This window comes from Vigna umbellata, chromosome 7, assembly GCF_029865625.1.
Source record: "Vigna umbellata cultivar VRB3 chromosome 7, Vumbellata_1.0, whole genome shotgun sequence".
NCBI lineage: Eukaryota > Viridiplantae > Streptophyta > Magnoliopsida > Fabales > Fabaceae > Vigna > Vigna umbellata.
In genome coordinates this window covers 26,903,352-26,920,529 of record NC_142171.1, presented here as the reverse complement: position 1 = coordinate 26,920,529, position 17,178 = coordinate 26,903,352, and the positions used below count along the sequence as shown (strand labels likewise).

General features: G+C 33.8%; 2 protein-coding genes across 3 annotated transcripts; one reads left to right on the top strand and one right to left on the bottom strand.

The window, feature by feature from the left end:
• Positions 1-686: 686 nt before the first annotated feature.
• LOC124841361 (putative polygalacturonase At3g15720) lies at positions 687-3,339 on the top strand. 2 transcript variants are annotated; one of them, XM_088094509.1, is made up of 8 exons: positions 687-812; positions 942-1,076; positions 1,839-2,006; positions 2,083-2,290; positions 2,382-2,463; positions 2,559-2,661; positions 2,902-3,006; positions 3,112-3,339. In XM_088094509.1, exons 1-8 carry the CDS (start codon positions 687-689, stop codon positions 3,337-3,339), a joined length of 1,155 nt encoding a protein of 384 aa, XP_087950635.1. The 2 variants fall into 2 exon arrangements, with proteins under 2 accessions (XP_087950635.1, XP_087950634.1); XM_088094508.1 differs by having other exon boundaries at positions 3,085-3,339.
• A 2,716-nt stretch (positions 3,340-6,055) lies between these two features.
• Positions 6,056-9,860, bottom strand: LOC124820252 (putative disease resistance RPP13-like protein 1). Its single transcript, XM_088094506.1, has one exon. It carries the CDS (start codon positions 9,764-9,766, stop codon positions 6,260-6,262), a length of 3,507 nt encoding a protein of 1,168 aa, XP_087950632.1. The 5' UTR covers positions 9,767-9,860; the 3' UTR covers positions 6,056-6,259.
• Between the last annotated feature and the right edge of the window lie 7,318 nt (positions 9,861-17,178).

The window sequence follows — 17,178 nt, the reverse complement described above, 5'->3', positions numbered from 1 at the left end:
CTCAAACACATAAAAAAGTGAGTTAATCTCTTTGACACCCATATAAAAAATTATTTATTTTGTAATTTTTTTTCAATTATAATATATAAAATATCGTATTTAATAACTTATTTTTAATTAAATTACTTTACTTAAAATAAATAATATTTTAATTTTATAATTTTTAACTTTGTAAATATTATTCTTTTAGAAATAATGTATATAATTAAAAAATAACGACTAAATTTCAAATAATTGTCAAACAAAACTGAAAATTAATGTCTGCCCGAAACAACAGGTTATCCATAACAAGCTTAATCAAAACAATGTGCTAAAATGTTCATGGCACTTACAGACGTACGAATCAGCCATGGTCCACCCACATTTAAACTACTAAAATAAACTATTTTAAATTTAATTAAATTAAACTAGTTAATAACTTAATAGTATTAATAAAGATATTAATAAAGAATTTAATTTCTTATTAATGGTATTGCTTTATGACGTATGTTTAATAATTTGTATGCTTTAAAAAAATACAGTTTTAATTGGGTACTTGCTCTAGGTTCCTATACATCTCTCATGGACGCCTTGTATATATATAATGAACCCATCACGTTTGGTTCACAGAAAACAAATCACCATAGTCATATCTCCAAGTGTTAATCTTCCAAAGAAAATTCACAAAAAAAAAAGTAAGAAAAATTATGCAAATCCTAATCAGTTGCACTTTGATTCTTGCTTTAATTTCACCATGTTTTGGAAGCAATGACGCATCTTATAATGTGATGAATTTTAGTGCTGTGGGAGATGGCAAAACAGATGATTCAGCAGTAAGTCTGTTTCTGTTTCTCTTTTTTTTTTTTTTCTAATTTTAAAGCATATATAATTGTAGTTTTATTTACGTGATTTTGATGTATAGTAGCATTTGATTTGGCCTAAAATAAGATATTTGGTGTTAGGCATTTTCGAAAGCATGGGAAAGTAGTTGTGGAGCAGAAGGGACGCCAACGTTACTAATTCCAACAAACTATGTATTCTTGTTGTCTGCCCTAATTCTAAAGGGTCCTTGCAAGGCCACGACTATTCTAATTAAGGTATTTCTAACATTATTGTTGTCTTTCAGTACAGGATCACAAATATCAACACCCACGTACAGATTGGTCCTGCCGGTTGGTTTGCTTGTCTAATTCATCAAATTGATCTATTTTTAATAGTTGACTCCTGAGTTAATGATTTATTTTTAATTAAAAATTAAAATTAAAATAACTTAAAAGATTCAATTTTTTTATTTATATTATACTTTAAATTAAATCTTTTTATTTTTCATGTAATTTTTATTTTAAATAGTTTTTCACAAAATATTTTTGTTTATAAATTTTTAATTTTTCTGTTAAACGCAGTTTCAACTTTTTTAAATACCATGTTTTTGTGATTTAATACGTACTAACGTTACTAGTTCCACATCACACACACACACACATATATATATATATATATATATATATATATACAATGGGCATTTATTAAAACTTCTAATTTATACATTTTTATTTTTGAACTTTATAATCATTTTTTCCCTTTTTTTAAAAAAAAATTCAGCAATAAAGCTACTCCCAATTGGATGCACTAAACCTAATCTAAAAAGGAAAACCTCATGTTGAATATCACTTCAGTAGTTATATTTTACATCAGAATTCATTTATCATTAACAAATTCATGAAAAAAAATACAAAATTACTTCGAACGAACATGAAACATAACTTGTATCTAGTTTCATTAAGAAATATATATATATATTTATTGACTTCTGTATTTTTCTCAATTTCTTTGCTTAATTTTCCCCACATTTGTTGCAGCTTGAAGGGAAAATAGTTGCACCTACGAAGTATTCATGGGTAGGTGATAATAAGGACAGTTTGATCGCCATCACAAAGGTGGACAGACTGACAGTGGACGGAACCGGAGGATTGATAGACGGGTTTGGTTCTTCTTGGTGGCCATGCAAAAGTTGTCCACGACCATCAGTTACAACACTCTAAACTCTCTTTTCCTACAAAACCACAAATCAAACAATTCACACTAAAGTTTTTCATTATGCAGATTCTTACTTTCAAATATTGCAATAATCTTACTGTTCATGACTTCACCGTCACCAACAGTCCAAAATCTCACATACACGTTCATGGCTGTGAGGATGCTACGTTTTCTCGTATCAATGTCACTGCTCCTGCTGACAGCCCTAACACCGATGGAATTGACGTTACTTTTTCCAAAAACGTCTTGATTCAGGATTCCTCTATGCAAACTGGTAAACCAAAGTTTAAGGTTTTCTTCTCATGAAAATATCAATTTTCAATGTAGTGTTTTGAAATTTTAACTTGCATTGTCTTTCCAAACAGGTGATGATTGTATTGCCATTAGTGGTGGCTCCTCTTTAGTCAATGTTACTGGGATTGCTTGTGGACCAGGCCATGGAATAAGGTTTTCTATTTATATATCCTCAACTGGTTGATATTGTATATTTTTTTATCTTTATTTATTTAGCAATGTAACTTTAACATGAATGAATAAATCAGCATTGGTAGCCTAGGAAAAAGGAATGACACAGTGGAAGGAGTACATGTACGAAATTGCAGCTTGACAAAAACTAAATATGGAGCAAGAATCAAAACGTTTCCGGTAAGTAATATTAGGGTTCAAACATTTTTCCACCAACAACTATTTTACCACCTTAAGTATATATTTTCTATCATTTCCTTCAACTAAAATATGCAAGCATAATATATTATAAAAATTTAAATATTTTACTTAATACAATATTTATAAAAAAGTTATTTAATGTTTTTTTTATTTAATGTGGTTTCAATAATAATTAGAAAATGTTTATGTATGTTTGACTCATTGTCCATTTTTTTGCAGGTTGGAATTGGTTGTGCAAAGCAAATCACTTTTGAGGAAATAACGTTAGTAGAAACCCGTTACCCAATATTTATTGATAAAAACTATGGCAGTTATCCTTCAACGGTATTCACTTAATTATTCAACTTCTTTCTTTTTTAATTTTTTTTCTTTTTATATAAAAAAAGTTGTTTATTATTAAAGTTGGATTTTGAATTGTATACAAAACAGGATGAAGAAGTAGAAGTGAGTGGGGTGACATTCAGAGGGTTTCAAGGAACATCCTTTGATGGCAAAGCTATAACCTTCGACTGTGGACAATCAGGTTGCTACAACATCGTATTGGATCAAATAGACATTGTTTCTTCTCTACCAGAAAAGCCAGCCTGTTGTTCTTGCAATAATGCCCATGGAACAGTTACATCTACTGTTCCAAATTGTTCTTGTTTATTGCCATGAATTTCTTTTCTTATGTGTAAAAGTTAAATGAGCGCAATTGGTTCAATAAATATTAATTAATGCAAACAATTAATATGCATTGTTCTTTTGGTTAATTATTTTTATTTTCTACGGTTTTTTAATTAGATAAATTCTGACATGGGTTTTATCTATAGGAAATGTTTGTTTTGAATAACGTTTTGATTTATATTTTTTTATTAGAAATTATTAGTGTTCAAAATATTTTTTTTTACCGATGTGAGACTATTGAACACCAAAACAAGTCTTTCAATTTAGGGGTTAATAATTTTTTTCCCTGTAGACTAGTTAATGTCACTATATTAGAAAATGATTTTGACGATGGTTAAAGAGTCTTTCTATTACGGTTTTCAAACAATCATTAAATGCAACATCGTGAAAAGTTTACCTAAAACCAATACCATCACTAAATTGTTGTTATATTTTCGAATGACGACGAGTTCTAAATGCCATCGTTATAGTTAATATAGATGAAAAAAAAATCACAAAGATATATAACAATTGGCATCACAACTGTTGTTAAAAATGAATGAATTGGCACCACAACCATCGTTGAAAATGTTTTTTTTTCTCTTTTAAATATAGACATTGCTACAAAAATAGCATACAACGTTAAATATTTTTGACTTTTAACAATGTATTCGCGTTCGACGTCATATCGCGAGACGTAATTTTGACGTCGAACACCTACAGCTCGACGTTATGCCTTTATATCCACGTTTACTCTATAGAGTTCGACGTTTAATATATGAATAACTAGTTATATTTAAGGGAAAATTTGACGTCAAATGCAAGGGGAGAGACATAAAGTTGACGTCAAGGACTAAGATGTATGACGTAAAGTTGACGTCCATTTACATAGGTCGACGTTACTTGTTGCTTATAGACATGTCGGATATTAAAGTGCATGACGTTTAATATTTGAATAAATATTTATACTTACAACAAACTTTGGCATCAATTGGAATGGAACGACGTAAAGCTGACGTAACTTGGACGTCGAAGTTAGCCGAATGACGTCATGTTTTGTTGATATACACGTCGAGTAGCAGAGAATGGACGTCTAATATTTGAATAAATATTTATATTTATTCAAATATAAATATTTGAATCCAGTTTTCCATTCATCTATTCACAGTATTCATCTATTCACAGTTTAAATGTGATTTTTTGTGAAACTTATTCTACCACTCAATATGCTTTGTCCACTAAAAGCACTAAAATAATAACATTTAATGATAGAAAACATGACATTGTATATTCAAGATCATTTGAATTGTGATGTTGCGGCGTTGGGAAAACATCTCACCTCTACTATTACATTATTGTGAGAAGAATGATGTATATAAGAAATATGGAGTATAGGAATGTTTAAGTTGCAATGTCTATTTTTCATTTCCACTGCCCATGGTTGACTCTTAAATATGTTATGCCAGGCAAATCCATCGTAGCAATAAGTTAATTGTGGTACTCTTCACCATACTTAGCTAAGTGTAAGCAACCGGCGTCAACATTATACATTTTTAGATATGTTTTAAATATAAAACATACGAGTTTTAAGAGTAGAAAGTTGAAAAAAAGGGTCGATTTCTGTTAAGATGAGTTTTCTTTCCTAATAATTCAATTGAGGGTCAAAAGAAAAAGAATGGTATGTGTTATTATGGGTTCATAGCCGACCGAACGGTAAAAGTGCAGAAGAGTCAGCCCGACCGATGATACCTCTCAGGTCAATGAACCGATCGGTAAAATCAGTCTGACCGATGATACATCTTAGGTCAATGAACTGATCGGTAAAATCAGCCCGACTGATGATACCTCTCAGGTCAGTGAACCGATCGGTTAAGTCAGCCATTAAGGTAATTAATAGTAATAACTGTCGGGAGTTAATGAAAATAATTGTTATTTATTGACAATTAATATTGTCATTCATTGGTGGTTAATGAGTCAGACCTAACGGTCAGCTCATTATAATTTATAAATATTTGTCTGGCAAATGATACAGGTAACTTGAACTTGAACTGAGACTCAGAGGTCTGATAACAAAATCTTGATTACAAGATTATTACACAAAGTCACTGAATTGAGCGTGGGAGTGTCTTTTGCAGACACCCTCTCTCGCGGCTCGGACAAGGAGAAGAGTGAAGACATCATAATTGGAAATCGAGCAGACAACTTTGGATGTTTTGGATTAGGGTTCTAAATCCTCCTAAAACAGTATGATCAGAGAAACCTGTTTTTCAAATTTCAACACTAACGTCGTGTAAGCTCATTCCATTTTATTTCTAAGTAATATATTAAAAAAAATGAACAATCATCCACTTAACGGGGAATCATTGGTTGTCAGGTTTTTTTTACAAGGAACACGTATTTAACTTTAAGAATTGCTCTGAAGTCTATTATTACTGCTTGGTTATTTATTCTATCTAATATTTATTGATAGTAGTACCTTTTAAAAAGATTTTCTAACAGAAATATTGATTTTAAAAAGGTTAATATAGTTTGTATTTCTTCTTTTCCTTTCTTTTTATTTGTACATAAAATATCTCGTTTATTTTGTTTAATTTTTCATCTATTTTTTATGTAATCCATTGTATTTTATGTAATTCGTGAAACATTTTAAGCAGAAAATAGTACGCACAGGGTATCCCGGACTGTTTTTTAACCATAACTCTGTTTCTTAAATATAAACATTCTTCAAAGGAAAACAGCGATAATACGACCTTAAAAAGACAAAAAATTGATGTGAGAAGAAAATGGTGTATTCGATATTAAAATATTTGCACTAAATAAGAGTGAAATGTTTCAAAGATAGTGAGGAGAACCTGAGGAAGCAGACGACAAATGTAGGCATATGAGAACTGGTGCATTGGTATACTTGTCTTTCCACTTATATCTTTTGTACTTAGTAATCATCAATCGATATGGATTTAATGTGAGCAATCTTTTCCCAATCTTCACTTTCTTGTTTCTGGCACCGCTGTTTGAGCAATAAACAATCACAAATTGCGAGGTCTGAAATGGATTTTGGTAGACCCTCCTCTGGCAAGCATTGGAGTACAGGACAGTTACGAAGAATCAATATCCGAAGAGAGGAGAGGTGACAGAGACCCCTGTAGTCCAGTTTCTTAAGATTTGGACAATCATATATTTCTAGACGACCAAGAGAAAGTGGGAGCAAACCTTCACCCGGAAAACACTCCAAATCCACCTTGCCAATTCTCAAGACTATTAAGGAAGGGTTGGTTCCCCAAGCGCCCTTTAGGGAGGCCAGAACTTTGGAGCAATTCTCGACAAACATTTCTTTTACATTTGATGGCAAACATTCCTCGGACAACTCCAGCGCTGGACAATTGCTTATGTACAGATTATTAAGAGATGGAAGAAGGGCAGACATGCATTTAGGCATTGACTTCAATTTCTCCAATCCTGCAATAATCAATGACACTAGCTGAGGTGCAAATAATCCTTCATTGGGAAATGATTCAAATTCAGAGCATTGATCAATGAACAAATTCTCCAAACGATTGTGAGGGTGCCCCTGCGATATCATCTGTAGATTGCGACACCCGGATAAACAAAGGTCGCGGAGTTTTGGGAACAAATCTAAAGGAAAGGTAGTGAGAGAGTCACAATCATCTCTGATACGCAATTCTACAAGGGAATGGTACCAATTGCTAATGGGAATACTGATGCCTGGACCAAAAGAAAAAGGCAAGTATTCAAGGGTATCAAATATGTTTGGCCTCGTATTCACACATTGAATCTCGACGGCCCTGGTGATCGGAGCCCCAAGTTGGCCGCATTCGTGTATAATAAATTTCTTTAAATGACAAAGTATGTTTGGCAATTCTTTCAGCTTGGGACAATTCGCCAGAAAAAGACTTTTAAGACTTGGAAAAGCACCCGTCACGCACTGCCATTCTTCCCATTCCTTCATATCAATAAAGCTCAACCTTTTCAAGGATGCAAATGCAGAAGAGCTATCCCCGTAGAAATCAGCATCTATCCTTCCTATCCAATCAAGGCCATCAATTCTCAAGTCCTTCAGAAATGTCAAAAGTCCAAGGCAAGGCAACCATAGGCAATGTTTACAGTTATTCAAGGTTAAGGACACCACATTCGATAGAGAATTATTGGATAACCAACGGGGAAATTGTGTGCCACCATAGCCATCGATTGATAAGTGCTTCAAATGTATGGAAGGTTGCAGATTCTCAAGTACTTCTCTTTCTTTTACCGAATCGTCATTGTTCCGCGCTAAATTCCATTGTAAGCTCAGCGTCACAATATGTGTTTCATTCTTCAAATTCGTCTCATACGGATTTGAGATATTTTCAAGATTTTGAATTGACAGCTGCTCTCCATGAAAATGAAGTTCTCCTAACTGTTGAATACTGAACTCACTACTTTTTCCAACCGCAAAATTGTTTATCCACACGTGAAGATTCTTCAACTTTCCTAAACCGATTGGACCCTTCGTTAAAGTAGTTCCCATAAGTTCTAGGCGGCGCAAATTGGTAAGCTCATGCAAAGTCAAGGGCAACTCCTTCAATTCGATACAATTATTTAGTTTCAATTCTTGCAAGTTATAGAGTGAACAGATTGAGTCAGGAAGTCTGCGTATGGCGCTACCCGAAAAATCCAACGAACGGAGATGTATAAGATCGCCTATTGTGTCAGGCACCTCAAAACACAACCTCAATGATAAGACCCGTATGAACTTAAAGTTGGGGATTAACTCTTCTATTGGCAGCTCACGACGCCACCCAAAAGTTATAAATGTTCGTAACCGTGTAGCATCACGTAAACTCGTATAATCTTGAATAGGATCGCTTACATATGATATATGACGGGTTTTCCTTGATACTCTTTTTTCATCATCAACACCTAACCTGTGGCAGATTTCACCTGAAACATATTTTGCTAAATCATTCAGAAGGTCGTGCATGACAAAATATATTTCCTGGTCCCAAGTTATTTGTTTAAAGAATGACCTTGATACTAGATCATTGAAGTAGTCTTCACCTACTTCTTCTGGAGACTTGCTTTGTTGAGAGCAATGTAGAAAATTTTGAGCCATCCATAACAAAATTAAGCTCTCTTTGTCAAACCTATGGTCTTTGGGGAATAATGCACAATAAGCAAAACATCTCTTGAGATGAGAAGGAAGATGGTAATAGCTCAACAACAAGGTAGGGACGATTTTACTATCTTCTATTGGTAAGTCCCATATCTCGCTTGTCAATACACCTTCCCACTCTGAAACGGATGACTTTGACTGTAAAAGACATCCTATTGTTTCAAGGGCCAGAGGCAATCCTTGGCACTTTTTAACTATCTTCATACCAATCTCCTTTAACTCAGACTTCAACTCGGAGTCTTGATCATGGAATGCATGTTTAGCAAAAGTTTGCCAGCTGTGATCTTCATCTAATTGCTTTAATTGGTGTATGTAGGTTGACTGCATGATAGAAGCAACTTTGTGACTGCGTGTTGTGACTAGAATTTTACTTCCTTTAGCTCCAAACGTAAGAGGAGTTTGTAATGCTTTCCATTGATTTCGGTCTTCGTTCCAAACATCATCCAGAACCAGAAGAAACTTCTTTTCAGACAACCTTGTTTTCAATTTTCCATGAACCATTTCTAGGTCTCCACTGTCATCTCTTGAGTTAGTGAAAGCTCCAATAATTGTTTTGGATACTCTCAAAGCATCAAATGCATCAGAAACGCAAACCCAAGCCTTTTCTTCAAATTTAGCTTCCTCTGTCTTTGGATCATTGTATACATGTTGAGCAAGTGTGGTCTTACCCATCCCACCCATACCCACAATAGAAAGTATAGACAGCTTATTATCATTAGTGTCAGATCTCAGCCAAGTAAAGATAATTTCTTTGTCCTCATTTCTGCCATAAATAACCTCTTCAGCCACCAACGACGTTGACTCAACTTTTTTCTCCGCCACCTTATTACCCAACCCAGATCTAACGCCAGTATAAATTTTGAAATCTTTAACAATGTTTTGGTTAAAAAGAGATTCTACATCATCTAGGAGTGCTATGATCTTGGATTCAAAATTGTGTACCTTGCTAGAGCTGGTTTGGAATTCAGCTTCCAATTTTGTCTTGGAGAATTCATAGTCTATTTGCTCGAGCAGATCCTCTGCATCATACAAGACGTCTCTAACCTCATCAAGCCATTCTTTGACCAATGAATTAGTGAACTGCTTTTGTTCTGCATCATCTATCACAGAATTGACGTCCATCAGCTTCCTCTTTAACTTTTTCAGTAGCTTCTCATCAAGATTTCTCCCACGAAAGAAGCCGAGAACTTGATGAGAATCGAGCTTGTCAAATAGCACCTGAAGAACAGCACCAAAAAGAGCACCACCAAGTGTTTCAAGGACAGGCATGGTTGGGAAGGAAGTGGCCAAATTGAGGAGAAGAAAGGATTGAGAAAATTGGAAGTGCAGCTAAGTTACGTGAATGAAGGACTGACAAAAGATAACGAGTGAATATTGTGAAAATTGGAAGCAACAGCTGTTAATTATTTCCGACAGCACAACGTGGGTTTGGTAACATGTGGAACATATTTTAACGAAATTTCTACCAACTTTCAGTCTATTTCGGTGGCTTGCTTTATTAAATAAAGAAAGCCGAGGTACTTATATCTTACACGAAAAGAAGGGATTGTGAAAATTGGAGTGAAGGTAATGCAGAATTAGGGTGAGATCTATTTTCTTGGCAATGCCTTTACTTCAATATATCTGTTGTTGTTGACCACACAAATTGAAGTTTCAATACCTGTTTTACATTTTTATATTTCTCGAGCTACCTCAAATTTATTTAAAAAGTTTAAGCAATTAACATAATAAATCAAGGAATATCTTAGATATACTAAAATAAAAATTCCTTATTGTTATACATAAATTTATATTCAAAAAATGACGGAAGGATAAAATTTAGGTTTAATAGGTTCGGGGGTCTCTATATTTGTGGGTTCGTTTCAATTGAGTCCTTCAATTTTGAAAGTGATTAATTAGGTCTCTAATTTGGTCAATTTGATTCAATGATAACATTTTCGTTAAATGCAGTTAACGACGTTAACTTTTTTAACAGGTGGCAAGCTGAGGCATCCAGGTGGCACCGTTTGAGCTTAATAGGTGTATTTTTAACATTTTTAATTGTTAAATATATTAATAAATGAAAATATAATTTAAAATCGGCAATGGCACTAAGAGAACACGAATGGGTCTCTCCCTCTTTCGAGATTAAAGACACAAGCTCTTCATCTTCCCAGAACAGATCATTTTGAAGCAACTTTCTCCCAGATGGGTCATCGTCGTTGATCTCACACTCAGCGCCGTTCGCATCGAAATCTTCGTCGAAGGTGTCACGCTCTTCGCAGAGAAGTGCATCGAGGATGGAGGGAGAGTGGTACTGTGCATCGTCACCGAGAGCCATTCTCTTCAAAGAAAGAAGTTCTTCATGGTTGGTAAGAGAAGATGTGCAGACCATTTTCAACTGTGCCTATGTTTGTTTCTTTGTTTCTCTCACTAGGGTGAGTTGAAAGAGAGAAAGAGAGAGAGACGATGTTAAAATGTTTGAGCTTGTGTCTTTAATATAATTATATTTTCATTTATTAATATATTTAACAATTAAAAATGTTAAAAATACACTTATACAGCTCAAACAGTGCCACCTGGATGCCTCAGCTTGCCACATTTAAAAAGGTTAACGTCGTTAACTACATTTAACGAAAATGCTATCATTGAATCAAATTGACCAAATTAGGTACCCAATTGATCACTTCCAAAATTGGAGGATCCAATTGAAACGAACCTGCAAATATAGGGACCTCCGAACCTATTAAACCTAAAATTTAAAACACTAGTACGATTATTTTATTTTAACATATTTATATAATTGAATTTATTCATAAAGTGTAATAAGTTGTTTGAATGAGAAGTTTTTAGTTCGAAACGATTTTTTTTATAAAGCAATAGATGTTTTATAACAATTTAAATTTAAACATATAACAATAAATTTTTACTTAAAATGATAGAACCACAAAATTTATATAAAAAGTAAGAATTTTCAAATTCATCATTTTGACATTGTTAGTTTTAGTTATATATTCTTTTATACGGTAGTTGATTAATTATATTTTTTTTATTATTGTAAGTTAAGATTTAATGCAATTTTCTCAACAATAAACTTCTATTCAAAGTTTCCTTCTTGTTTTTATGACTTTTAATTGCTAAAGTGTTAGGTTTCTTGAGTAATGAACACAAAAAATCACAAAAGACGGTTGAAAAGACACACAAAGTCGTGAAGTTTGCCGTCAAAACTACTACAAAATCCGACTCAAAGAAAGACAATTACGGAGATGATCAATCTGCAGAAAACTCTGACAATGAAGGACGAAATCTAATGGCAAAAAGGTTCTCAAAATTCTTAAGGTATAAAACAAAAGCTAACATAAATGTTGCAGGAAACAGAGAGTCTACTAGGAAGCAAGACAAATATGTTGTTTCCAACTATTTTGAAGAAGAGAAAGAAGGACATCAAATTGAAGCAAAAATTGGAAGAGGAAAGAAACAACATCAGTGAATCCAGCAAGGATCTTAAAGATGAAACAAATCTCGACTTGATGGATAGACCTACATCATTTGGAAGCAGTGAAGATAACAGAAAAGGAACATATGTGGTATCTGGACAGCGGTTGTTTGAGGCACATGATCGGAGAGGCTAAACAATTCAGCAACTTATCTTCCAAAACCAATGGACATGTCACATATGGGGACAATAACAAGGGTAAAATCATTGGTGTTGGTAAAATACAAATTCCTTCCTCCTATAATATTGAAAATGTTTTACTTGTTGAGGGTCTTAAGCATACTTTGGTAAGTATTAGCCAACTGTGTGATAAAAGGTTAAAGGTCACTTTTGAATTAAATCACTATTTAATATGTCATGCATCATCACATGAGCTAGTAGGCAAGAGACATAACAACATATACATGGTTGATTTCAAAAATACTTCCTTCAAATCTGTCATATGCTTACACTAGTGCAATCAGGGGAAACGATAACGATTATTTTCGCCCTTTGGCAGCGGTTCTTGAACCGAGGCATATACAGGCGAGACAAAAAGTTTAGACTTTTATGCCTCGGTTCTTAACCGAGGCAAAGAGGTGGACGATTTCGCCTCGGTTCAAAGTCAACCGAAGCAGTATGTATTTTTTTTTATTTTTTTTTCGCAGGACTTTATGCCTCGGTTCCTTCTGAACCGAGGCAGTATGTCCACCTCTACTGCCTCGGTTGGGACCTGAACCGAGGTAGTAGGGTCTTTTTTTTTCGCCAGCCTTTATGTCTCGGTTGGGACCTGAACTGATACCGTATGTGGGTTTTCTGCCTCGGTTATGGCCACAACCGAGGCATATTCCCCTGTTTTTTTTATAAACAAGTATGTTTCTACAACATTCCCAACTGCAGAAATAGACCTGCATATAATTTTACAGACAAAACAGTTCAGAACAATCCAGAAGCATATATTTTGAATAAAAATTATATTAAAACATAAATACATTCAATGTAATCATAAATCAACTTCTTAAAACATAAATCAATCCAATGTAATCATAAATCAACTTTGAAACATAAATCAATCCAATGTACAAAGTTAAACTAATAATAATGTACAAAAGCATAAAACAACTTAGAAGCATAAAGTTAGAATTTACTATATCCTAATATCTACTACATACTATTATATAATTGAATTACATGTTTAGTCAGTGTTTTCCTCACGAGTTTAAGTGTCTTATCTGGACATCGTTTCATACACATGCGCTTAGACAAAAGCTTCTGCACCAACATCGTGGATCATGTCCTCTAAATTGTCTTCTTCCGATCGATCTTTCATATTCATGGTGGAATCATATACATTTCCAGCTTGAAGGTCAGTCAACTATCGAGAATGTCCGCGTATAAAACCTCATCACAAAAATACAATATCTAGACAAAAATAAACAACACATTAATTAGTTTCATGATTTCTAACCTTAAAGTTTATGTGTTGAGATTTGTAATTTTAGATATATAATTAAATTACTTAATTTGTCTTCTATTTAAATATTTTAAATTATTTAAAAATGCTTTACATGATATTTTATACGAGTACATATTTAAATGCTTTAAATTATTTAAAAATACTTTAAATATTTTAATACCGAGATCTTTGTTCTTATATATATTAACACATGAAAAGAATTAAAACCACCTAGTTTCGAAAACCACGTCTTGACTTTTATCCTCTTTTGATCCACATTGACTATTTCTCAGGTTTTTCAATCTTTTATAATATTCTTTAAATCTTTAATTATGCTTTAATTTTCTGAAATTTTGGATAACATTGAATTTGGTTCCAAATTAGAAAAGAAGTTTACTTTTCTCTCTCAAGTCCCTAGGTTTCAAAGAAGATAAACGAAAAAAAAACCCTCGCGTTTGGTGAATGAAAACAGGATCTCCCCTTTCACCTCTCAAATTTCACTTTCGGCTTTGAGTAAGTGAATTTTGTTCAAGCAGCAGTTCTATTTCTATGATTACATAATCAAATTGACGGATATATTTTTTTCCCAGTTCTATTTATATGATCACATAATCAGATTAACGGATATATTTTCCCTAGAGCTAGAAATGCAAAAGACAGAGCAAAAGTTATCTTTTAATCAAGGAAAATGACACTTGAACAACCATTTTTGACAACATTTAGACACGCGCACACGTGTCAAAATCTGAGTGGTCCAGTTGGAAAAATTAAATGAAAATGGACCACTCAGATTTTGACACGTGTGCGCGTGTCTACATGTTGTCAAAAATGGTTGTTCAAGTATCATTTTCCTTTAATCAATCCAAGGTAAATTACTGAATTAACTCCTAAATGGTAAGTCTCAAATATGTTCTCGCTAATAAAAAATCAATAGCTATCCTTGTCATGTTCTCCTTCACAACCCTTTACATTTCCACCATTAACATTGAAAGTCCAAGATCCAACATCGTTAATTTTCTCTAGCTTCAATTTCAATGTCAGAAAAGAACATTAAAAGAATTAAACAACTACAATACAGTAATAGAACAGCAAATAAGTCATCCAACATTGTAGATACTCATTTGTTTGGTTAAACGAATAATCACTAGATATCCTTGACATGTTTTCCTTTCATACCCGTTTAAATTTCCACTGTTATACTAAAAGTCCAAGATTCAATATACCCAGTTTTAGCTTCAATTCCAATAACAGCAAAGAACATATAAAAATAAACAATTAAGATATTGTCATAGAACAGCTAATAACTTTACAGTCATCAAACACTAGCGCACTACAGACACTTATTTCAGTCAAAATGCCAAAGATGCAATTGAGCATGCATATCTACATGGGAATGAGTTAAAAAGACTAAAATTTAAATTTGAAAACAGAGTTCACATTTTTATATGTCTGTAAGGCCACACCAAACTTAGAGTATCCGAACACTAATAGGTGGGTTTCAGATACAAAACTAGAAGCATTATACAGAACATAAAATAAACTTAGTTTAGACTAAGTATCAGTTATAGGAACTGTTGAATAAAGACAATGCCCAAGAGAGGAGAAGCAAATGAGGTCATACCAGCGATACTGCATGTTTTCAAAATACTTACCTCGAAGAAGAAGAAGTCGCCGCAAAGAGAAAGATGAACCGCCTGGAGGAAGCGTCCAAGGCAAGTGGTGCAGCGGGAGCGGAGCAGCGGGGATGGTGTGGCGGGGCTGGTGTAGCGGTGGCGTCGACGAGTCAAATGGAGGCACCAACACGACAGCAACGGAGGCAGAGGCACCAATGCAGGACGCACCTTGGACCACCGGTGAGAGAAAAGCTTCGCCGCGACAGAGAATGTTGCGCCAGGGAAGAAGAGTTGCAGAGGTTGCGCTTTCGAAACTTGCAAGGAAGAGGAACCCTTTCGAAAACTGCGAGGAAGAAGAAGACTTTTGTATGGTAAAATTTTTAACCTATGTAAGACAATACAACCTCTATTCATCATCTACCCGAGGCAGTAAAGCTCCTATATGCCTCGCTTCTTACCTTTACCCGATGCCAAAATATGAAATGACTATAGGCTTCGGTTCCACCAGCACTCGAAGGAGTAACAACTTTCAAAACCGGTTCTGAGCCAACCGAAGTCGTAGGATTAGAAAAAAATAATTTGAACGTACAACAATCAAGCATGTCGAAAGATACTTATGACCCATATGCCTCGATTCTGAACGAACCGAAACCGTAGATCATGTTCAGAATCCTCTCAGACAAAAAGGTCCGTTTTGGAGGGAAATTTTATGATGTTAGGCATCGATTTATATTTTAACCGAGACAGAAACGATTTTTCACTGTGGTTCTAGAAGAACCGAGTCATATAAATTCGACAAAACTTCTAAAATGCCATCGCGTTAATATAGGTTTCGGTTTCTCTTAAACCGAAACCTATTATGCGAGTTTAAATGTTGTTTTTTTACTAGTGTTACTATCAAAAGAGAACCTTGGTTATGGAATAAGAGACTTGCACACATACACATGCATCATTTGAATAAGCTAGTGTCTAAAGGTCTTGTATTAGGATTACTAAATATAAATTTTGAATCTGATAGACTTTGTGATGTCTGCCAAAAGGGAAAACAAGTGAAAACTTCCTTCAAATCCAAACGGGTTATATCCACTACTTGACCACTAGAGTTGATACAAATAGATTTATTTGGACCATCTTGAGTAAAAAGTCTAGGAAGAAATAATTATGGACTTGTTCTTGTAGATGACTATTCTAGGTTCACTTGGACCTTCTTCCTTGCATCCAAGAGTGATACATTTAGAGTTTTTAAGAAATTTGCCTTCATAGTTCAGAATGAGAAGGAACTTAAAATAAAAGCTATTAGGAGTGATCACGGGAGGGAGTTTCAAAATGAGACTTTTGAGGATTTTTGTGAAGAACATGGAATCTCACACAATTTCCCTGCACCTAGAACATCACCACAGAATGATGTAGTTGAAGGAAGAAATAGGTCTCTAAAGGAACTAACTAGAACCATGCTCAATGAGAGATCCTTGCCTAAACACTTTTGAGCTGATGTTATTAGTACAACTTGCTATGTGTTGAAAATAACTATCATAAGACTCATACACTATCGCTGAAGCTATCAAATTAATATTATTACTTTTCAAGACAACTTCAGTATTACTAAGTAACCTGAGGCATCTCCCGACGAATACGTAATTATTTTTCAATATTTGACTCTTATGAATGTTATGCAATGCTTAAGAATAAAAGTGAGAAATTATGCTAATGGAATTAATGTTTGAAGAATTTTCGAGTTTAAGTGAAGAACTAGTAGAAAACTTAGAAACAATTATAATGAAATAGGCTAATTTCATTACTTTTCCAATATAGATTTATCATCGGTTATTCACATATCATTGTTCAGTTGATTATTGTAAGAGTTTCAAATTAATTAAAGTACATTTTCAATTAACTTGAGGGCGATCATACAATCAATCAAAGTAGATTCTCAATCAAATGCAAGATCTTTCTAGATTATTCATAACGAATTCAACCAAAGTACATTCTCAATTAAATCCTATTGTGTTTAACCACGTCTATTCCTAAATCACCTAACCAAATTAAAAGCTAATTAATCAAAGTAAATTTTGTAATTGTTAGATTATTGTCTTATAGCTTAAGGTTTACAAATGGTTTATTAAACTTTTTTTTGAAGTGAAACAATGGATTCAAAATT

Bases quoted from the DNA above. Each gene is read 5' to 3' on its own strand.
- LOC124841361 (XM_088094508.1), top strand. From the start codon at position 687: ATGCAAATCCTAATCAGTTGCACTTTGATTCTTGCTTTAATTTCACCA. The intron at 1,077-1,838 runs GTATTTCTAACA...CATTTGTTGCAG, and splicing joins CCACGACTATTCTAATTAAG to CTTGAAGGGAAAATAGTTGC. The intron at 3,007-3,084 runs GTATTCACTTAA...TTATTATTAAAG, and splicing joins ATGGCAGTTATCCTTCAACG to TTGGATTTTGAATTGTATAC.
- LOC124820252 (XM_088094506.1), bottom strand. From the start codon at position 9,766: ATGCCTGTCCTTGAAACACTTGGTGGTGCTCTTTTTGGTGCTGTTCTT.